This window comes from Dama dama, chromosome 6, assembly GCF_033118175.1.
Source record: "Dama dama isolate Ldn47 chromosome 6, ASM3311817v1, whole genome shotgun sequence".
NCBI classification, from domain to species: domain Eukaryota; kingdom Metazoa; phylum Chordata; class Mammalia; order Artiodactyla; family Cervidae; genus Dama; species Dama dama.
This window is the reverse complement of record NC_083686.1, coordinates 18,452,802-18,476,144: the sequence shown is the minus strand read 5'-3', so window position 1 is coordinate 18,476,144 and position 23,343 is coordinate 18,452,802. Positions and strand designations below refer to the sequence as shown.

Below are 23,343 nucleotides of genomic sequence, written 5' to 3'. Positions count from 1 at the left end.
GAGGTCCTTCTGTGGACTAAGGTTTCCCGTCCCGAAAGGCATCAAGTTTATGCCTAAGGTAAGAAACCGATCGCTGCATGGTAGAAAGAAATCTGATTGTATTTTAGGAGTCATGGAAATTTAATCTACCCAATGGCACTTGACACGTCATTGAAAATCCATGTTTTCTTTGACTTCAGCTCTTCCTACCCTCCTGTTTCTTAAATTTTGCAAAGAAAGGTGTTAGATGGGAGTGGCCCTGATGGAACAACTGTTACTTGCCCTTCATACAGGGTTTTATTAAGTCACAGAGGGTTCCCTGTGGACTCTCATCAGATGTAGGGAGAGCAAATGTTATCCCCCCTTTACAGGTAAGGACGCTGAAACTCTGAGAAGTTCAGTGATTTGCTTGAATCAAGCAGTGGAGACAGGAATCTAACTGAAGAGAGGGCCTATAGCGTAAAGGTTAATGGTGCAGACTCTGGGTACAGATTTGCTTTGACGTGGTGCCAAAATCCCAGTTCTGCTTCTCAACAGGGAACTCACCTACTTACGCTTCATGTTCCTTATCTATAAAATAGTAGTAACAATAAGAACTGCTTCCATAGGGTTGTTAAGTGAGTTAAAATATGTCAAGCACTTTGGATTGGTATCTGGACATGTTAGATGCTGTGTACATGTTTGCTGCTAGTAAAAGAATAATATTATTGGGACTTGCCTGGTGGTCCAGTGGTTAAGACTACACGCTTCCGCTGCAGGAGATGCAGGTTCTATCCCTGAGGATCTTACATGGCTTGTTTCTTTAGCTGCTACAAAAGCTTCTAATGTGCCTACATGCCTGCTCAGTGGGGTCCAACTCTTTGTGACCCCATGGACTGTAGCCTGCCAGGCTCCTCTGTCCGTGTGGTTTCCCAGGCAAGAATACTGAGTGGGTTGCCATTTCCTCCTCCAGGGGATCTTCCCCACCTAGGGATCAAACCCGAGTCTTCTGTATCTCCTGCATTGGCAGGTGGCTTCTTTACAATACCTTCTTACACGGGTTCTCATTTTTCTGCCCTTATTCTCTGTCTGCGCAGGGCTTGGCTTTATTTCCTCTTCTCCCTCAGCCAGGAGAGTGGCTTTCAGATACACATCTCTAATCTTTTATCTCCTATCTGGAGATTACCTGTCACCCACCAGCTAATCTCCTGCAGATGTCTTCTACCTACTCATCTGTTTTATTTCACATTTTTCTTGCACTCTGTGGTTGATTTCTTGTCTAGTCTTTAAAAGTTATATTTGACTGTTCATCAGCCCTCACGTTTTAAAAGTTATGTTGTTTCTACTTGGGAGATATTTCAGTCTCGAACCTTCCTTGCTGACGTCACACTTTGGACATGGTCAGAGTCTACTGTGAATTTCCTAGCTGCCTCTTGCCTTAGATCTTCTTCAGAATGCTCTGCCTGTAGCAGATGATTATCTTCAGCTGGTGTTCACTCTTAGAACTCTGAAATGACCAAACTGTTCTCCCATATAGTAATATCTTTTGGAATTGATACTGCAAGTGAGAACAGAGTAAATCTCACACTCTATCTTCTGGGTGCTGACTCTTGATTGCTTGCGTAAGTCAGGTACAGCTAAAGAGATGTCAAGGAGATTGGCCTTCTAGTACCTGTAGCGTGCGTGAATGCTTGCCTGCTCAGCAGTATCTGACTCTTTGTGACCTCATAGACTGTAGCCTGCCAGAGTCCTCTGTCCATGGGATTTTTCAAGCAAGAATACTGGAGTGGGTTGCTATTTCCTCCTCCAGGGGATCTTCCCAACTCAGGGATTGAACACGATTCTTGGATTCTTTATACCACTAGTCACTGGGGAAGCCCTCTCTAGTTGCTGTTGGCCTGGCAAATAACTTCTACACTTTGAAGAGATATCGCCAGCCCAGGATCTGACTTTCAGTGTGGCAGGGCCTCAAGTTTTAATTTTTGTCCTTCTAGCTTTGAAGAGATTTTTAGAGATGTACTCCTTGTTAGTTAAACTCTCAAGAATGCCAGTTTTCTTTTTCTGTATTTGCGCCGGGTCTTTCTTGCAGCTGCTGGATCTTCATTGCAGTAGGCGGGCTCTTCTTCAGTTGCAGCATAGGTTTCTGTTATTGTGGAGTATGGGCCCTCGTGGGCACCTGTTAGGTAGTTGCGATGCACAGGCTTAGAATTAATTAAATTCTCCATTAATTTAGAGTTAATTAAATTCTTAGTTCCCCAACCAGGGATCAAACCTGAGGCCCCTGCATTGGATGGTGAATTTGAACCACTGGACCACCGGGGGAGTCCCACCAGATTTCTAATTTTAGTGGAAGATATACCAGTTAGCTTGGAAACCAGGTAGATGGCAGCATAAAGAACCATCCTCTTTGCTAAGACCAAAGTTTATTAGGTCAGACAGATGCTTGGCATATATGTAGTTAGAATGGGGATTCATTTTGTGAGCCATCTCTGATTTGGTGGTAGCTGCCTGGAGTTCCTGTGTTTGGGTACAGCTGGGCGCCTCAGGGAAGAGCTATGATCCAGTAGCAGGTTTGCTTTGGGCACAGGAGAGGGAGATGGTAACCCGGAGCTTTGTATTGTCCAACCAGAACAGCACTGTTGGAAGTTGACAGTCGCTCAGTCGTGTCTAGCTCTTTGTGATCCCAGGGACTGTAGCCCTCCAAGTTCCTCTGTCCATGGAATCCCCCGGGCAAGAACACTGGAGTGGGTAGCCATTCCCTTCTCTAGGGGATCTTCCTGACCCAGATTTTGAACCCTGGTCTCCTGCATTACAGGTAGATCCTTTACTGTCTGAGCCATCAGGGCAGCCCAGGACTGTATTTGGTGTTTGAAAGACATTTGTTAGGCAGAGGTTGGTATAGTGGATTGTCTTTCTGCCAACTATGGGAATAATTCCCTTAAAGATTGTGCTGGTTGTTTAATATTAAAACATTTTTATATCTGGACAAATACCTTTTGTTAAAGTCCGTTCAAGGTCCAGACCTTCTGTTACTCATTATTCCTTAGTATATTCTCAACTGACTTGGTGGTTTCTTTCTTTTACTTTCCAGTCCCAGGTGGCCCTGTGGTAAAGAATCTGTCTGCCAATACAGAAGACTTGAGAAGCTTGGGTTCAATTCCTTGGTTTGGAAGGTTCCCTGGAGTAGAAAATGGCAACCCATTCCAGTATTCTTGCCTGGAAAATTCCATGGAGAGAGGAGCCTGGCTGGCTGTATATGCAGTTCTTGGGGTCCTAAAGAGTTGAACATGCGACAGCACACACACAGCCCCAAGAATATTGTTTGCAGTCTTAAAAAACATATATATTTATTTAATCTAATTAATTTTTAAAAATATTTATTTGGCTGCCGAGGGGTCTTAGCTGTGGCATGTGAGATCTTTGTTTTTTGCTGCAGCATGTGGGATCTTTTATTAATAGTTGCGGCATGCGACCTCTTAGTTGCTGCATGTGGGATGTAGTTCCCCAACCAGGGATTGAACCTAGGCCCCCTGCATTGGGAGCAAGCAGTCTTGACCACCAGGGAAGTCCCTCTTTGGACTGTTTAATTAGAATTGGATATTTCTCAGGTTTCCTTGGTTACAGTTTACATACCATTTTAAAAGGTTGTTTAGTTTTACACATTATGTGTTTACTTTGATAAGCTTTTTTCGGTGACCATAAACTCAAATTCTGGAAGTTGCAGTGTGAGGGGGTGATCTTCAGAATAGCTGACTATGAAAACGACTAATTGTCAAATAACTCAGCCAGCTGAGGACTCTTCTTAGCTCTCCAGTTCAGGTAATAATTATTTATTAAGTACCTGCTGAATGCTGCCTTCTGCATTGCTGAATATCTTTATATGTATTCATAAGTCCTTGATATGGCCAGCTACTTGAAAAACAGGGCTTGAATTCTTAGAGTAAGTGAGTGATTCTCTAAACCAGTGATTTTCTTCACTTCTGTTTCGTTTTTTTGTAGTGTTTATTTTTATTTATTTATATATTTGGCTGTGCCAGGTCTTAGCTGTGGTATGCAAACTCCCAGGTCCCCTCTATTGGGAGTACAGAGTCAGCCATTGGACCACCAGAGAACTCTGTCTAAACCAGTGATTTTCTAGGGGTATATAGTAATTTTTAGGAAGTAGATGTGTCAATATTATGACTTTATATTGGAGAAAGTTGTTTTAGGAGTGCAAACTATGAAAAGTAAAACTTCTGGCTGAGGGAATGCATAGTCTGTCTGCCTGGTAGGGTGTATTAATATATATTTAGATCTCTGGAAGAGAGTATGAGTTTTTTATGTTTATCAAACAGGAGCATGGATTAAAGATTGAATTATGCTATTCTCAACCAGGAAGGGTTAATGATGCTTGTTATTCATTGGCCTAAGGACTGTCATTTGTTGGCCTGAAGTTCACAGGCCTGGAAATAGAGGGAATTATTCTCCATGGAATATTTCCAGGCAAGAATAGAGGGAAATAAAGAATGGAAAGAGAATGTAGGATTAATGGAGAAAAAGATACAGGGGAATGATACATAAATTACCAAATCTAACCAGATATTGCAAGCAATAGATAGATAAAAATAAATGTTAATGGACTTAATTTTCCCCTCAACTTTTGAAGCATAAGTTGGACATATGAACAGCTGCCTCCAAATTTCTGGCGTTGTAACCTTAGGCAGGTCATTCAACATCTCCACCTTACTTTCTTCCTGTGTATTTAGGAATATAGCTCACAGAGTTATTGTGCAGATTGAATGAGGAGAAGTGAATGAAAGCACTTAATATACATTAGGTGCTCAAATTTAGTGGAGTTTGGATTGGAACACTCATTGGTTGTGTGTGTGTGTGTGTGTTTGCTCCTATGTAGCCAAGAATTAATCTACCTTCAGATCTGATGGGTCAGCACACACATATTCAGAGCAGACTACTCCTGCCTTGTATTTTAGTTACTATTCTTTCCCTTACTGTCTCCTCCATCCACCGGTTATTTTTCTGTCTTTTAAAAAAGTCAGGTCAATAATTTTCAGATGGTTAACACTTCTGTTAACACTCAGATATTATCCTTTGGTGTTGGAAATACAGTAAATCTTCTAGAAGGCCATGACTGTTTATGACAGAGCGCACTTAGTCGCTCAGTTGTGTCTGACTCTTTGTGACCCCACGGACTGTAGCTCACCAGGCTCCTCTGTCCATAGGATTTTCCAAGCAAGAATAGTGGAGTGGGTTGCCATGCCCTCCTCCAGGGGATCTTTCCTACCCAGGGATCCAATCGAGGCTCCTGTGTCTCCTGCATTGCAGGCGGATTCTTTACCCGCTGAGCCATTAAGTCATAGTAAAAGAAAACTACCAAAGCAATGTGCTTCTTAGTTAACTTAATTCTACAACACCTCTCTGGGATAGGGTGTGTTATTCCCACTGATAGACTGAGGAAAGAAGGTTCAGAGAGGTGAGTTGACTAGACAGTGGCATACCACTGTCAGTGGTAGAATCAGCATTTAACTTGAATCTAGACCCTAAGTTCTTACTCTGCCAAGAGACCAGTTTATTTTGCTGCAGTTGATGGCCAGCCATTGAGTAGGCCTAACCTTTTGAGGCTTTGTATAATTTTGTACATTTTTCCTTTTTCCTTTCCCTCTCCTTAGTCAATTCTTATGTGTCTTTTTAGCATGGAAACTGGAAGTTGAATTGTCTAGCTGACAGTGCCACGTTTTTGCAAACTTTTGGCCCAAGCTTGAAAAATTAGGCTTGCCCATTTCTTTACTGTGAGTTGTGGACAGCTACTTATTTTCTTTCAAGAGGATTTTGAAATTAAGTGAAATGACAACCTGATGGAAAGTTGTCAGGACTTTCCTGGTGGTCCAGTGGCTAAGACTGCCTGCTCCCAATGCAGGGGGCCTAGGTTTGACCCCTGGTCAGAGAACTAGATTCCATGTGCCGCAACGAAGACCAAACACAGCTAAATAAATAAATAATCATTAAAAGCAAAAACAAAAAACGTGCTCGTCTTGAACACAGTAACTGTGTTTTGGAGGAGAGACTTTGGAGCTAGTATTTCAGGGGAGGGTCTTTGTTCTAAACCTCGTGTGATGACAGAACATGGAGTTTTTTGGAACACATCATGCTATTGGAGCAGTGTACCCATATTAGTTTGTTGCCCTGACAGAGGCCCATAAACTCGGTAGCTTAAACCATGGAAATTTATTCCCTCACAGTTCTGGAAGCTGGAAGTCCAAGATCAAGGTGTCAGGAGATTTGATTTCTTCTGAGGCCTCTCTTGGCTTGTAGATGGTGCCATCTTGTAGGTAGTGACCTGGATGGTCTGTCTTGTGTATACGTGTCCCTAGCTCTCCCTGTTCTTATAAGGATACCAGTCACACTGGATTAGGGCTTCACCCTAAGGGCTTCTTTTTAACTTAGTCACCTCTTTAAAAACTCAGTTTTCAAATACAGCCACATTCTGAGGTACTGGGGGTTAGGGCTTTCACACATGAATTTTTGGGGGGAGGATAGGGGTACAGTTCCGCTCATAACAGCCATGCGATACCGATATTTTCCATCCCGTCAGCATGAACTGATTGTCCTAGTCTAAGGTAATTCCCACTTATATCATACTCACAAGCACATGCTCACATTAAAAAAGAGCTCCAAGATGAGGATGAATGTTTATTTACAAAATTTTATCTTAATCATATCTTTAGTCTACTTATAACCAATAATAGGTACCAACACTGTAAAGTGAAAAACTCTTCCCCACTGGCTTCGCAGTTAAGAACCCACGTGTTGTGCAGGAGACATTGGAGACGTGGGTTCGATCTCCGGGTTGGGAAGAACCCTGGAGGCGGGCGTGGCCACCTACTCTAGGATTCTTACCTGGGAAGTCCCATGGACAGAGGAGCTTGATGGGCTCCAGTCTGTGAGGTCACCATGCATTGGATGTGACTGAGCCCGTGCGTGCACACCCACATGAAAATAAACCTTCACCTCTCCTGAGACGAGATGGAAGGCATAAAAGTCCAGGATTTGAGAATTCCTGCCTGGGATCAGCAAGGAGGAGAAAAGGACGCAACCAAATTAAGACTCTGAGCCTGTTATCATTTGTGACTTGCCATTTGAAGCCGGGAAGATTAGGCATCTATATATAGGCTGTTTTCTAAGCACAAATGGCATGTTCCTGCTTTGCTGTTTGGGCAGTGGTGCAGGGGTCCTGATACAGTCAGGTTATGTCCTGCTTCTTGACCTTCATGTGCATGTTTTAGGTCGTTTATTCTCTAGCACTTATTTTCTTATTTATTAAAAAAAATTAACAACAAAAAAAACCTTTTATCTTTCTGCTTAACACCTTCAAGCCCTGCAATAACTGAAGTGTGTTCTTTTGTTTGTTTGTATCTTGGAAGGGGCTTGTGCTGGGTCTTTGTTGAGGCGCACAGGCTTCTCTTGTTGCCTGTGGGCTCAGTAGTTGCAGCGCTCGAGCTCTCTAGCATGCAGGCAGAGTTACCCTGCAGCATGTGGGATCTTAGCTCCCCAACCAGGGGTTGAGTCTCCTGCACTGGAAGGCGAACTCTTAACCACCAGACGACCAGGAAAGTCCCAATGACTGAGGTTTTCGCCTTGACAAGCTTAATAAATCCTGTCTTTTTGCCCCTTCAAAGGTACTGAACTCTTAATTATAATTATTAGTGACCTTTACTTCTTGTTTTGCTCTTCTCCTACCTCCCTGAGTCAGTTGAGGCACTGTTAGCTTCTAGAATTGTAATCATCTAGATGATATTTTAATTGATCCTTTCTCAACTGAAGATGGTAGCCATTGGGTTTTCTGGAGTGGTGTCAGAAGAGTTCACTTGCCGATCTTGAACTGTGATGTTAATAGTAGATAATTTGGGAAATGTATAAAAAAAGTATAAAGAAGAAAAGAGCAAATCACACCTTGCTATTATTTCTGGGAGTTAATTTTTTCTGTTCTTAAATTCTCTCAAAACTGCGGTTTCTCTTAATCATGACATTTTCTTTATCTTAGTAGATAAGTGACCTCATGGGCAGGTTTTTTTTTTTTTTTTTTTAACTTTGTTTCTTTGTTTGTTGGTTTAAAAAATTTTTGTTTGTGTGTAGTTGCTTTACAATGCTGTGTTAGTTTCAAATGTATAGCATAGTGAGTCAGTTATACATATATATATATATATATATCTTTTTTTCCCCACTTTTTTTAGATTCTTTTCCCAAATAGGCCATTTACAGAGTATTGAGTAGAGTTCCCTGTGCTATACAGTAGGTCCTTGTTAGTTATTTATTTTATGTATAGTAGTGTGTATATTTCAACACCAGTCTCCTTAGTGATTTCATGGATTCCTTTCCAGCTTTCCAAGTCTTCTTGGAACAGTCCTTCTGCAAGCTTCTGTCTGATATAGGCAGTTAGGCATCTTAGAGAATGTCTTATCTTTGAATGCCTAATTTGTTATGAAAATAATATTCTTTGTGTCCTGTGTTTATGTCTTTACGTGTATTAATCTCATTTAATCCTCATGGCAACCTTATGGGATAGGAACTATTATCCTCATTTTACCGATGAGGAAATTGAGGCTGAGAGGGATTAAGTAATTTTATACCCAGACAGAGTTGATGCTATAGTCTGTGCTCTTGTCCTCCATACTTTCTGACCTTTTCAAGGAGTAATTTATTGGATACCAGGTGTGTGTGAGAGTTTTAATAAGGTAAACATGATCTTTTCCTCATTTTTATTTGGAAATTATCGGTAACTAATGTAAGAGTATACATGGGACTTGGAATGCTATTATATCAGAGATTCAGTGGAGTATCTCTTCAATTCAGATAGCATGAGGGCTTAATGGTTAATTTCATGTTATTTAAGCATGGTTTAAATATGTTGCATCCTGTCTGTGGCACATTTTACATTAATAACTTCTTGTTTTTTGAACAGTGGGCCACATTACGAATTGAAACAGGAGTTGCAAAGCAATCAATCCTTAAAAACTCAGCTTCTGTCGGTAAGTCTCCCTTTTCATTATGATGGTTAAAATATCCAAATTGGGTAGATATGTGTCTACCCAACTTGAATGTGAAATATACCCAAAATAGTGCATTTTATGGGCCTTGGATTGTTCATAATTCTGTCCTTTATGCAAAATAGCAGTCTTCTGAGTTCTGGATGACTTTTCACTGTAAAGGTAGTCATACCATGCTGGTTATCTATGTGTTCTTACAGGGTGTTTCTAAAGGTATACATTTAAAAGTGATTGCCCGTGATATTTAAATGGTCTTAAGAAAAAAAAGGGGGGGGGGCTAATTGGACCACCTGGGGTTAAGTTAAACCTATTTTTGAGATTTCATTAGCACCTTATTCTAACTTTGGTTCTCAAAGTATGTTCCTTAAAATATTATTTCCTGCTAAAAACTAATTAGTAATTCATGGGAAAAAAAAAACACTCCCTTGTGATATAAGCTTGGGAGTCACCACGTGCTACAGATTCCTTTTGGAGACTAATAATGTCTAGTAATAAAGGCTCAGAAAATTCGGTGGTAAAGACACCCCCTTAGTTTTTGTTACAAGTGAGTTTCTGCTTCTGTTTGTGTGTTTTTCCTTTGTCCCCAAAACCCTTTCCATGTGAGTTAAGAATTTTAAGAATTTTTTAAGACACGGGGTTCCTAGGGGAGTAGAATTCTGTGGGAGTGATGGCAATGAAATTAGGAAGAAATAAACCCTGGATTTAATTGAAAGAATTACGCTGTGTGTGTTTTCCAAAAATAAATGTATAGAAACAATAGTGTGCCCATCTGATTTAGGGTTCAACATGGTCAAAATGTCACACACTTCACTAGATGGAATTTGTCTTCTGAAAACTTGTCTAAGAGGAATTGTAGAAATATAGTACATTTTAGAAATAAAGATTTTGAATGAGCATATCTGTGCATTTTTGTATAATTAGATTGCTATGTTCTACTGATTGAAGCAACTAGTGAGCGTTGTGTTGTCTATATAAACACCAGAGGATTAGCACCGATAACATTTTTACCAAGATTGGGGATTTCCGGCTATACTTCATCCTCTTTTTATTGCCAGATGCCCTCTCTGATAGTGACTAAACAGCACAACTTTCTCTGAGCTATAGCAGATCTACTAACTTTTTTTTCTGGGTTCTCTTTAAATGTGTGTCCTGTGATTTAAGGAGAGAAGAAACTTTATTGCTGATTTTTTGTTGCACTTGGTGAGACTTTGGGCTGTTGTTGACCTTGGATGAAATTCTCTGGGACCCTGTAGACTGGGGTGGCGGCGGCCCATATCTTGGGCCATGAGTTTAAAAGAGCACAAAGTATTTCAACTTGGTAGTTAAGAGGATTAAAGTCACTAGGTAAGGGTGTTTGCAACATTCTTGTAGTTTTGTAAAATTTATTTATTTTTGGCTGTGTCAGGCCTTGGTTGCAGCACTTAGGCCTCTCTAGTTGAGGCACGCAGGCTTAGTTGCCCCAAGGCATGTGAGGTCTTTGTTCCTGGGCCAGGGTGTCGAACCCGAGTCCCCTGCATTGGAAGGCAGATTCTCAACCCCTGGGCCACCAGGGACGTCTCTGTTTTAGTTTTTTCAGCCTAATGTAAATGACTATTTCCACTTGGATTGATTTATTTATTTTTGTCATGCTCTTGTCTTTTCTGTCTTTGGTCTTTGCCTGTTCCTTGGTACCTCCAGGAGTCAGTGGAAATGAGCAGAAGGGGAAAATACACATCACAATGGTTGAGAGTCATGTGTTGACTCTTGATGTCATAAAACACTTTTGATGTCTACAGAATTTATCCTTTTTCCTTCAGAGTGGCTGCTCTTCCTTTTCAGCCTGTGCAGTTGGCAATTGACTATTGCAGGGACCAAGCATTTGTTGCCAGTGAGGTTGACACGGGATCCATGGGTGATGAAGACACGGTTCCTGTGGGGAGAGGGGCATCCACGGCGATAAATGCTAAAATCGCTGCATAAGCGGAGGATGATGTGAGATCTCACGCAGGCTCTGCCGCGTGCTGCTTTCGTCTTTAATCCCACAGCTGTCCTTGGTATGCCCCTCTCCTCCTGACTTATGTCCTGCTTGGGTCGCCTGGTGCCAGGGTGTGTCCCCTGTTGGATACGTTCTGGTGCTTGGAGTCAGCTGGGAGGTAATGTCTCAGTCCTACACAGAGGCAGAGGGTGACGAAACCTTCAGCTCTTGCGTGTCTGGCTGCTGCAATCTCCTGCCTTCCGAGCGTCCCGCCTCTGTCCCACGGCCAACTAGGGCACAAGTCAGGGTTGAGCCGGGCAGAGTTTAGGCCAGGGTCACTGGCAGGCCATGGCCAGGGGTGCAGGTATGATTTTGAGACATAGCGCTGATGCAAGGTTTGGGGAGCCGAGAGGAAGAGATGAGCTAAACAGGGACGAGAGTTAGGTTTATTTTCTGCATCCAAAAATTCTCCCTGCTGCTCTTACTTGGCAAAACGCATTTTTGGAAACACTTTTCACATCTCCCTCTCTAGTTAAACCCCTCTTGTACTGTATTGGGTTGGCCAAAAAAAGTTCTTTTGGGTTTTCTGTACCGACGTATGGAAAAACACAAATGAACTTTTTGGCCACCCCAGTATTTTTTCTGAGCCTTTACTGAATAAGCTGATTGAAAGCTGAACTTTGGGAAGTGTTATCTTTGTGCTTAAATACTTCCTTGCCGTCCTTGACTGGACTCTACCGTGACTTTTATTAAAACACTGTCTTAACTCATTGAGCTTTAAATATAATCATAAAGAGCCTCTTTAAGAAGGTCTATCATTGTACATTCCTCTTCTAAGTTAGGGTTAGTGTTAAAACAGTGGTGAATATAAATTTTTTCCTCCCTTCAAGTCACTATGTTATAAAGGAAGCGTTCATCTACAGTGGAGAGTACAGAGTTGCCCTCTAACCTAGTTTTTCTTCCCTGAGAGCTGATGTGCTAGAAGGTAAAATAAGAAAAGAGTCTTGGTTTCTTTGCGTCAACTGTGCTCTAGCCATAGGACAAATGCATCTCCTTGGAACCCTGGAATGTGATTTTTAACAACTTTTATTTTACTCTGTTGTAAATAGTGGTAGGGACCTTTGGACTATAAGAAGCCTCTCGCCTCTTTCTCTGGGTATCTGATTTCCAGGACTTAGACTGTCAGACTTGAATGAGTCAGTAACTGTGATTGTCACTGAAATGAATGTCATTGATTATGTCATTTTCATGACTCAAGATAAATTCTACTGTAATTGCCTTATGGTGCTAGGACACTGTGATGATTACCAACTGAATGTTGACAGGTAGGAATTAAGGGCCTGCAGTTGCCCTTGCCTGGGGAGTGAGTCACAAACAATACACACAGAGGCTGTGGCCCAGGCCTGCTGGTGTTCCCTGGTAGGTGTTGCTGACCTTGTTCCCTGGTGCGTGTTGCTGGCCCGACTCAGCATCATCATCAGTGGGGAAACACACTTGCCTCCTCCGGTCCCCCACCTTGCTCTGTTCTAGCAAGGATTTGGGGTCACGTGGCCTACCGTTAATTAAGCCCCTGGGCTAAATTTTTCTTCTTCCCTACATCTCTTGCCCCTCAGCACCCCCACTCCACTTCTCCCTCCTCCCAAACACACACAAAGGACAAAATGCTGTGGTTAAGCGTCTGATGTACCTGTTCCAGGAGAATTCAGCCCGACTAATGTCTCCCACTAATTTCATTCACATTAGGAATTCCTTTGTGAGAACTGACTAACCGTGTTGATACCAGTACATTATTATTATTATTAGTAGTAGTAGTTGTTGCTGTTTCATTGCTCCGTTGTGTCCAACTCTGTGTGAGCCCATGGACTGTAAGCCACCAGGCTCCTCTGTCCATAGGATTTCCCAGGCAAGAATACTGGAGTGGGTTGCCATTTCATTCTCCAGGGGATCTTCCCGACCCAGGGATTGAACCCTGGTCTCCTGCCTGGCAGGTGGATTATTTACCACTGAGCCACCTGGGAAGCCTGTGATTCCATTTATATGAATTGACCAGGAGAGATGAATCCACAGACACAGAATACAGACAGAGGCTGGGGCAGTGGGGTCAGGAGTGACTGCTTCACGGGTTCAAGTCTCCCTTGGTGGGAATGAAAATGTTCTGGAATCAGACAGAGGGGCAGCTGCATGCTGTGAATGAGCTAAATACCACTGAATTAGACACTTGAAAATAGTGAATTTGGTGTTAGATGAATTTCACCTCAATTTTTTTTTTCTTCTTGCCATGAGGCATGTGGGATTCTTTACCACTGAGCTATAATGACAAGTTAGTTTAGCAACACTTTGGAGGACAGTCTGGCAATTTGTAGCAAAGTTGAAGACCTACTTATTACCCATTAACTCCTCAATTCCTGTGATATCAAACCTATCCGAACTCAGCATGTATGTGTTAGGAGACATGTTACGAGTGCATGGAAACGTGGAAATGTGGAGATGGCCCAGTTACTCCTGAGGAAGGAAGATTATGTAAGCTGCTTTATTTATACTATACAGTAATCAAAATGAATTAGCTGGATTTACATGAAGAAAACAAAATAGACAAATCTCAAACAATGTTGAGAGAAAATATGCAGTATAATAATATAATAATATTCATTTAAAATTGAGTACCTTAAACAGATACTATATATTTATGTAGATGTATGTTGATTAGTAATAAAATACTTATGGAAATGATACATCTGCCGGAAGGAAGGTCAGATGGAGAGGTGGGCTTTAACTGTACCTATAATTTTTTCTTTAAAAAATAACTGAAGCGGATAAGCCAGTGGGTTTCTTTTCTTTGTTGAACTTGTATGTTTTGGTTAAATTTGTATTTTAAGCATAAATGTTAAGAAAACCAATCAAATAAGTTATTAATATCAATAATCATTCAGCTAGAGTCTGTAGTCTGATGAATGGAACTAGTTTCATGTGAATAGAAAACAGACACCTGTCTCAGAGGTGTGACTGATGGATTCAAGCTCCAAAATTCATCTCTAGTCAGTATATCCTGTGCCTGGAATTTAAACTTAAACCTGTGGAATAGAGGTACTAGTAACTGAGTTAGAGCTGAGTTTCACAACCTTAGTGCTACTGACATTTTGTCGTTATTCAGGCGCTCAGTCATGTCTGACTCTTTGTGACCCCATGGACTACTGCCTACCAGGCTCCTCTGCCCATGGGATTCTCCAGGCAAGAATACTGGAGTGGGTTGCTATTTCTTCCTCCAGGGGATCTTCCCCACCCAGGAATCGAACGAGGGTCTCCTGCATTGTGGGCGAATTCTTTACCAACTGCGCTATCAGGGAAGACCCAAATGAAGGCTCTGCCCTCTCTGACGCTGCATCATTCTCTGTTACAGGGAGTGGTCCTGCATAGGGTTCCGGGTCTCTACTCACCAGGTGACTGTAACACACTGTTAATGTGACAACCAGCAGTGTCCCCAGATATCACCCACTGTCCCCTGGGGGCAAAATCCTCCTCTCTTCTCCCCCACCCTGCCTTCCACTTCTTTTAGTGAATACCATGTTAATCTATTGGTACCCACTCTCATTGGAATAATTTATTTAGTTTTCTAACCAGTAGCCCCTCGAAGGAGCAGAACTCGATTTCTCCAGTTTGTGGCGACTAGTTTGGGGGGAGCTGGAATGCAAGGTAAGACATGAAATCCACAGGGTTAGCGGGGTCACTGGATGCTGGGAGAGGAGGTGGCAGGTTCTCTAAGGAAAGGGAGAGGCGAGTGGAGGGAATCTTCCTTCAAAGTTCACCTCATCATCTGATGAAAATAGACTTTCTCTTTTAGAGGAATCTTTACTGTTTCACCTCTGAACGCAGATGACTATGCATATAATTCTGGCCAACAGTGAGTAAGCGGGATGGAGTGGTTCTGGCAGGAAGGAGAAGACAGGACGTCAGAGAAGACTAATGGTCTTAACTGTGCTGTGAGGGATGGGTGGAAAAAGAGCAATTTGAGCCATCAGTCACAGAGAGGAAGGCTCCTAGCCTAAGAAACCAGTTTTTCCAGTATGTTTTAGCCCATAAAACATACTCTATTATTTTTCAAGATTGTGTTCCTTTTCATATAGCAGTAACAAAGTGGATGACTTGCCCTGTGTCCTCTCCCTATTTTCCGTGAAATTAGGTTTTTTTTTAATTTATTTTTTAAAAATTCATTTATTTTTTAAATGAAGGATAATTGCTTTACAGAATTTTCTTGTTTTCTGTCAAACATCAATAAGAATCAGCCATTAAAAAAAAAAAGTACTGAATCTAAGCAGATTTTTAATCTAATGACAACCCACTCCAGTTTCCTTGCCTGGGAAATCCCATGGATAAAGGAGCCTAGCAGGCTGCAGTCTGTGGAATCACAGAGTTGGACTGTTTTCCGGGTGGCTCAGTGGTAAAGAATCTGCCAATGCAGGAGACACAGGTTTGACACAGGGGATCTTCCCTGGGTTGGAATGATCCCCTGGTGAAGGAAGTGGCAACCTATTCCAGTATTCTTGCCTGGGAAATCCCATGGACAGAAGTCCCTGGAAAGCTATAGTCCATGGGGTTGCAAAATAGTCAGAAAGAACTTAGTGACTAAACAACAACAAATCCTCAGCTGTTGGAAGTCTTGTTGGTGATGTCTCTCTCTTCATCCCAATTCCCTCAGTTGTTTTGAAGAGGGTATCTGCATTTCAGAATTATGAGATTTGAAAAAACTGGGTGTAAAGTAGACTCAAGGATTCTTTGAGAGGGAAAACAATGTAGGCTCAGATGATAAGACAGTCAACTCAAGAGCACATCTCCTGTTTATTTAGAGTTCTCTTTACTGCTGGGAGGGGTGGACATCTCACTGGGGACTCATCAAATTTAAAATGCAGCTTGTCGTTTTAGAAGCGTTCCTAAAACCAGCCTCCCCACCCACCACACCCCTTCTGGCCACCCTACACCACAGAGAAAACCCTGATCAAAACTCCAAAGCTTTTCCATTCTATTTCTGCCTTATAGATGAGAACCTGTCAATAATAATGATAATCACCACTCTTTGTTAAACACTGACTCCGTTGTGCAAACTTTATTTGCATTGTTTATGTCAAGATAATGTCTTGTTAGGGCTTCCCATATGACTCAGTGGTAAAAAGAACCCACCTTGCAAGGCAGAAGATGTGGGATCGATCCCTGGGTCAGGAAGATCCCCTGGAGAAGGAAATGGCAGCCCACTCTAGTATTCTTGCCTGGATAATCCTATGGACAAAAGAGCCTGGAGGGCTACAGTCCATGAGGTTTCAAAAGAGTCAGACACAACTTAGCAACTAAACAACATTTTCTTAATCCTCATCTTATGGATGAGAAAACTATAGATGAAGAAGCTCAAGTAACTTGCTTCAGATCATGTCATTAGTCAAAGGCAGCCTGGAAAGGAATCTCAATTTGTCTTTCCTACTCAAAACCCCTTGCCACCACTCCCTACCCAAATCCATGCCTTCCTTACCAGTCTGTCTGGTAAACGTCTTCTGATTCTCCCTTTGAAGGTTGAGGTGACTCTTGCACAAATGGAAGCCCCTCTGCTGGGTGCTGGCTTTGTCATATCCTAGGAAACTCATAACATTTCAATCTCAAGACATCAACAGAAATTTTAAAGAAATGAATCTGTTCAGACTATTCAAAATTATGATCAAAGCTACTGTACATAAATGCCAAACCCTAAGACTGACATTTTAGTTGAATTAATGGTTCATTTGATGATGAAGTTTTATGGACACTTTCGTGTTGTGGAATTTCTTGTTTAATCTGACTAGTTATGTCCAAAGCAATGAATAATGTGTGTCAGTCAAAATATGAGTCAACAGTGTATTGAATGAGATGTTAAAATGTTAGTTGTTAAAATGAAACTATGCCTGTTATTCCAAATGCCTGTTGGTTTCTCTGCAGTGTCAGCTGACAACTGATTAGAGTGTCCATACTTCTACCCCATTGATGCCTTGAAATAGGTATAAATACATAAGTCATCCCATGATTATATATCTGGGGCTAAAATCCTCCCATTTTACAATCAGTATTGGCTATTTTGTAAGTTTCTGAACTACTGAGGGATATAATGGTGGAAATGATGGTAGGTTTTCTCATCCACATTTCTCAAGAGGCTACAAGTATATTTCCAGTACTTCTGGCTTAGTACTTTCAGTCTTAATAACTGAGACACTAATAGAAAATTACTCACAATGAAAACAGCAAATTATTTTATTATAGATATATGAACCATGTAGAAATTAGGAAAATAGAACATTTATTTCAGCAGAACTTTTGCTTCTATCTTAATCCCAAATAACAGGGTCAACAAATGCATCCTGTTGGGTTGGCAGAAAGTTCATTTGGTTTTTTCCATACACTGTTACAGAAAAACCCAAATGAACTTTTTGGCCAATCCAGGACCATGTTAATCTTCCTGTGACCCTGGAGACATCACTAAGTGATGATGTCTTTGTCACCACTCAGCCTTCTTTATGGTCCAACTCTCACATCCGTGTATGACTACTTGAAAAACTATAGCTTTGACTATATGGACCTTTGTTGGCAAAATAATGTCTGCTTTTTAATACACTGTCTAGGTTTGTCATAGCTTTTCTTCCAAGGAGCAAGCATTTTCTAATTTCGTGGCTAAGGTTACCATCTGCAGTGATTTTGGAGCCCTAGAAAATAAAATCTGTCACTGTTTCCACCTTTTTCCCATCTGGAGAGTAGCTATTTTTTTTCTTCTCCTGGATGACAGGGTGGCACTGGATTGCATTCTGAACGCTGCTGTACCCTTCCTGTACCGTTCTATGTTTGGATCCTGCACCTCCTCAAATAGAACTAACTTACGTGAATGGACCTGCAAACACGTGTTCAGATGTTTGAAAGTTTGCAAGTTGAAGGTTATGTAGGGGACTTACTGTACTTTGGAGACAGTGCAAATACAAAGCAAATGACATCTTTCTTCAGGTTCTAAGAGAAAAGATTCTTACAGATGGTGATTTCAGATATCCCTTTGTAACCAATGGCACTCTCTTGGTTTAAGCAAAGTGGAAATTGATAATGAATTCCAGAGACCATCCCTTAAAAGGGAGAAAGAAAGGGAATTAAAATTGGATAGACAGTGCAGATGTTGGCTATGTGTGATTTATAGCATGCGCCTGCTTGATAGACTATGTAAAGTCCTCCAAGTCTTTGCAGAGGGTTGGTGATGTTGATTTTTTTCCCCAAGTGTAGTGAACTTTCTGTTTATTAAGTTGGTATCTGTTAGTGTTTCATGCAGACTTGAATCCCCTTCCTTCCTCTTCCTGCTTCTCCCACAGCATTTGCACAGATTTACTTGAATAAATGAATGTCCCCATTTTCAGTGACTCACATGTTCACACAGTGAGTTTTCTTGCCAGTCAGTGGCAATCCACATGACCCTCTGCAACAGTTAGCGAGTGTGTGACGCCAGCAGGCATTGTGAAATCCCAGCGCGGCAGTGCTCAGCTTAGCCTCTGGTGCCCCTCTCAACGAGCCAGTGCCCATGATCGCTAATCAGTAGGGAAGCTTGTGTCTCAGAGTACCTGCGCAAGAGAAAAACAGGCATTTTGTAATCAGCAAAAAGAGCTGACATCCTTTTCTTTTTTTTTTAAAAGGCAGGATATTGCTTAGCCATTTCACCCTCATCATTTTTTAAAAATTATTATTTATTTATGGTTGCACTGGGTCTTTGTTGCTGTGTGCCTGCTTTCTCTAGGTGTGATGACGACCCGGGGCTGCTCTCTAGTTGCGGTATGTGGGCTTCTGATTGCGGTGGCTTCTCTTGTTGTGGAGCGCGGGCTCTAGGCACATCAGCTTCAGTAGTTGCGACTCATGGGCTGTAGAACGCAGGCTCACTAGTTGTGGCGCATGGGCTTAATTGCAACATGTGGGATCTTCCCAGATCAGGGATCGAACTTGTGTCCCCTGCATTGGCAGGAGGATTCTTAACCACTGAATCGCCAGGGAAGTCCCCATCCTCATCTTCACAGGGCAAGCCATCCATTGTGTCTTTTAGATAAGCCTGATTTAGTTGTAGTAAAAGCCTGATTTAAATGCTGAAGTTGAAATTCTAATACTTTGGACACCTGATGTAAAGAACTGACTCATTGGAAAAGACCCTGATGCTGGGAAAGATTGAAGGCAGGAGGAGAAGGGGATGACAGAGGATGAGATGGTTGGATGGCATCACCGACTCGATGGACCTGAGTTTGAGCAAGTTCCGGAAGTTGGTGAAGGACGGGGAGGCCTGGCGTGCTGCAGTCCATGGGGTCAAAAAGAGTCAGACATGAATGAGTGACTGAACTGAACTACTGAACTGATTTAGATTTAGAAGCTTATAAGTGATATTTTGTAAGTTTGAGGAAACATAGTCTTTCCCCCCCTTGTCTTTGCAGACAATCAGTTAAAACAACTCCTGCATCATATAATGAGGGGTTGGTGGTTCATGGGCTCAAGGAGAATGAAAAGGGGAAATGGAGTTCCGCTGATGTGAAGAATTTTCAGTGATTTTGGGAAAAAAGAGTATCAGGTGGAAGAAATTGTAAGCAAAGGCAGAAGTGTAGGAGAGTCTAAGAGGTATTAGGGGCCTAAGAACTAGGGGCCTGGGCGGGCTGGAGCTAGGATGAGGGAAGATGAGTTGGAGGTGGAAAGAATCGAGAACAGATGTTTTCATCCTGAAGGATCTTGAATGCCAGGCCAGGAGATTATTTAATTAAATTCAGGACAAATCTGGTAACTTTGTGGAAGTGAGGCTAGACAGGAAGAGAGTGGGGGAAGTGGAGAAAGGATGGTGGTAGATGGAAAGCCATTCTGAAAGGTAAGGTGGCTTTGAACCAGAGCTGTGGGGCTGGTGCAGAGGTGGAGGGTCTGGGCAGCCATATATTATAAAATGTAAGCCTTGGGGTAGAAGTCAGGACTATACTTGCATGTTTGGGAGTTATTTGCAGAGGGTGGAAATTGAAATGGTGGACTGAGTGAACTCACTTAGTGAAAGACATGTTATTGAAGCTAGAGAGAAAAGAAAAAATGGAAGAGGAGCAGGAAGAGATAAATGAACCAAATGAGGATTCACCAGGGAAAAGAATAAGAGCAGAGAGAGTGGAGATTCAGAGGAGAGGGAGTTCTAACTGTATATTTTCTCTCTGTATTTCTCTGCCCACTGATACTTCTTTTTTTCCTTAGTTTTAATTAATTTATTTGACTGGCTGCGAGGAGTCTTAGTTGCAGCACGCGGATCTTTGATCTTTGTTGCGGCCTGGGGGATGTTTTAGTTGAGGTATGTGGGATCTAGTTCCCTGACCAGGGATCCAACCAGGGCCCCGTGCATTGGGAGGGTGAAGTCTTAGCCTCTAAACTTCTAGGGAAGTCCCGAAACCCTTGAGTCTTAATTTGCATTTCTTTTATAGAGAGTGTGATTTGGTACTTGTTTTATGTTTTTAAGGGCCATTTGTATTTGTTTTTCTGGGAGCTGTCTACTCCCATCTTTGGTCATTTTTCTTTTTTTTGGGCCACTTTTCTATTTCTCCTGATTTCTGTCTCAATTTGGCATCTAGGATCTTCTCCTGCATTAAAGTGGTTAGCTTTTGTCTCTGCAGAGATAAAAGTACTGCCTTCAGTTTGTGATCTGTGTTTTGTCCTTTGCTTATCATGCGTCTTACTTTACGAGTATTTTTCATCTTTATGTAGTCAAACTTATCAGTATTTGCTTTTTGTAGCATCTGAATTTTGAGTTTTTTATTAGAAAGATTTTTCCCTCTGCCAAGTCCTAAGGGAATTTCCTAATGTTTTCTTTGATTACTTTTATGGCTTTAAAAGAATTTAAATCTTTGACTCATTTATTCTGGTCTGTTTGTCCAGATGACTATCCAGATGTTGCCAACTCCCTATTAAAAAGCCCATCTCTGCCGAACTGATTTTCGATGCATCCTTCATAGTTTCCTGTGTTCTAGTATATGTTTGGATCTATTTCTGAACTTTCTGTTCTCTAACATTTACTTCTTTTCTCTTGCACGGGTATGTTGCTTTAATTATTGACATTTTAACAGATTATTTTAATATCTGGTAGGGATTGCTGTTTGGTCACTTTTCCTTACAGAAAACTGTCTTGATAATTCTTGCTTTTGACCCATATGATCTTGAGATTTAGCTTGTCTGTAATCAAGAGGAAGTACAACATCTGTTTTTATTGGCATCATGTTAAATTTATAAATTTCCTGAGGGTGGTTTGAAGTTATCAGTGTTGAGTCTTCCTCTCCAAGGACATTGCATCTTTCCATTTGTTTAGGTGTTTTTTTTGTGTGTGTGTCATCCAGAGGTGTTTGAAAGTTTTCCTTACATAGTGTACATTTCCTCTTAAGTTTATAATTCTAGCTGATATTATAAATGGAGCATCTTCTTCCATCATATCTTCTAACTGGTTGTTGTTTGTATATTGGAAAGCTTTTGATTTTAGTAAGGCAGAAGGATATAATCAAGTCAGAATTCTCCTACTGTATGTAGATTTTCATATTTCCTTGTTTATTTTTTCAGGTATCCAGTTATTTTATTGTCAAGTAGTGATAGTTTTGCCACCTATTATTCAACTTTAGTTTGTATTTTATTTCTTTTCCAGTTTATTTTCTTTCTTTCTTTCTTTTTTTTTGACTGCATCACACGGCATGTTGGATCTTAGTTCCCTGACTGGGGATCATACCCATGCCCCCGGCAGTGGGAGTGTGGCGTCTTAACCACTGGACTGCCAGCAAAGTCCCTCTTTTCCAGTTTACATGTCATTTAATTGTTCTGGCTGCTGCTTCAGTACAGTGTTGACTAGCAGTGTTAGTTGTCATTCCTCCTGGGGACAGGCCTCCAGTGTCTTCCCAGTAAGTATCAGGTTGGGCTTGACCTAGTTTTCCACCTTATGGTAAATACTTCTTGATGCTTGTTTTGTAAGTCAAGAACAAATGTTGAAGTTTTAATGTTTTTTCAGCATGTTTGGTGATGAATATACATTTCCCCCACTTAGGCATATTTTGGTAAATTACATTAATAGCATAATATTTGAGTCATCTTTGAGTTTTTGTTTTTTTTTTTTTGTATTTTTTTAAATTTATTTTTATTATTATTATTATTTTTTTTTTCCAGTGGGTTTTGTCATACATTGATATGAATCAGCCATGGATTTACATGTATTCCCAATCCCGATCCCCCCTCCCACCTCCCTCTCCACCCGATTCCTCTGGGTCTTCCCAGTGCACCAGGCCAGAGCACTTGTCTCATGCATCCCACCTGGGCTGGTGATCTGTTTCACCATAGATAGCATACATGCTGTTCTTTTGAAATATCCCACCCTCACATTCTCCCACAAAGTTCAAAAGTCTGTTCTGTATTTCTGTGTCTCTTTTTCTGTTTTGCATATAGGGTTATTGTTATCACCTTTCTAAATTCCATATATATGTGTTAGTATGCTGTAATGTTCTTTATCTTTCTGGCTTACTTCACTCTGTATAATGGGCTCCAGCTTCATCCATCTCATTAGGACTGGTTCAAATGAATTCTTTTTAATGGCTGAGTAATATTCCATGGTGTATATGTACCACAGCTTCCTTATCCATTCATCTGCTGATGGGCATCTAGGTTGCTTCCATGTCCTGGCTATTATAAACAGTGCTGCGATGAACATTGGGGTGCACGTGTCTCTTTCAGATCTGGTTTCCTCAGTGTGTATGCCCAGAAGTGGGATTGCTGGGTCATATGGCAGTTCTATTTCCAGTTTTTTAAGAAATCTCCACACTGTTTTCCATAGCGGCTGTACTAGTTTGCATTCCCACCAACAGTGTAAGAGGGTTCCCTTTTCTCCACACCCTCTCCAGCATTTATTGCTTGTAGACTTTTGGATAGCAGCCATCCTGACTGGTGTGTAATGGTACCTCATTGTGGTTTTGATTTGCATTTCTCTAATAATGAGTGATGTTGAGCATCTTTTCATGTGTTTGTTAGCCATCTGTATGTCTTCTTTGGAGAAATGTCTGTTTAGTTCTTTGGCCCATTTTTTGATTGGGTCATTTGTTTTTCTGGAATTGAGCTGCAGGAGTTGCTTGTATATTTTTGAGATTAATCCTTTGTCTGTTTCTTCATTTGCTATTATTTTCTCCCAATCTGAGGGCTGTCTTTTCACCTTACTTATAGTTTCCTTTGTAGTGCAAAAGCTTTTAAGTTTCATTAGGTCCCATTTGTTTAGTTTTGCTTTTATTTCCAATATTCTGGGAGGTGGGTCATAGAGGATCTTGCTGTGATTTATGTCGGAGAGTGTTTTGCCTATGTTCTCCTCTAGGAGTTTTATAGTTTCTG

At 41.3% G+C, this 23,343-nt stretch overlaps 1 protein-coding gene and 1 long non-coding RNA gene across 7 annotated transcripts in view; both read left to right on the top strand.

Annotated features, from left to right (window-relative positions):
• Positions 1 to 23,343, top strand: part of GPAT3 (glycerol-3-phosphate acyltransferase 3) — a 69,369-nt gene that overhangs the window by 1,013 nt on the left and 45,013 nt on the right. For 3 of the 5 annotated variants that reach the window (XM_061145618.1, XM_061145621.1, XM_061145619.1), the window contains exon 3: positions 8,915 to 8,981. The exons of 1 other annotated variant lie outside the window; for it this stretch is intronic. In XM_061145618.1, the coding sequence (XP_061001601.1) occupies positions 8,915 to 8,981 (67 nt within the window). Of the gene's footprint in view, positions 1 to 8,914; positions 8,982 to 23,343 lie in introns of those variants that run through there. One more of the 5 variants, XM_061145623.1, reaches the window with a different exon arrangement.
• Positions 71 to 7,863, top strand: LOC133058736 (uncharacterized). 2 transcript variants are annotated; one of them, XR_009693367.1, is made up of 4 exons: positions 71 to 444; positions 2,774 to 2,850; positions 3,050 to 3,777; positions 5,648 to 7,863. It is a non-coding gene; the product is annotated as an uncharacterized LOC133058736 (long non-coding RNA). The 2 variants fall into 2 exon arrangements; XR_009693366.1 differs by lacking the exon at positions 71 to 444 and having other exon boundaries at positions 453 to 2,850.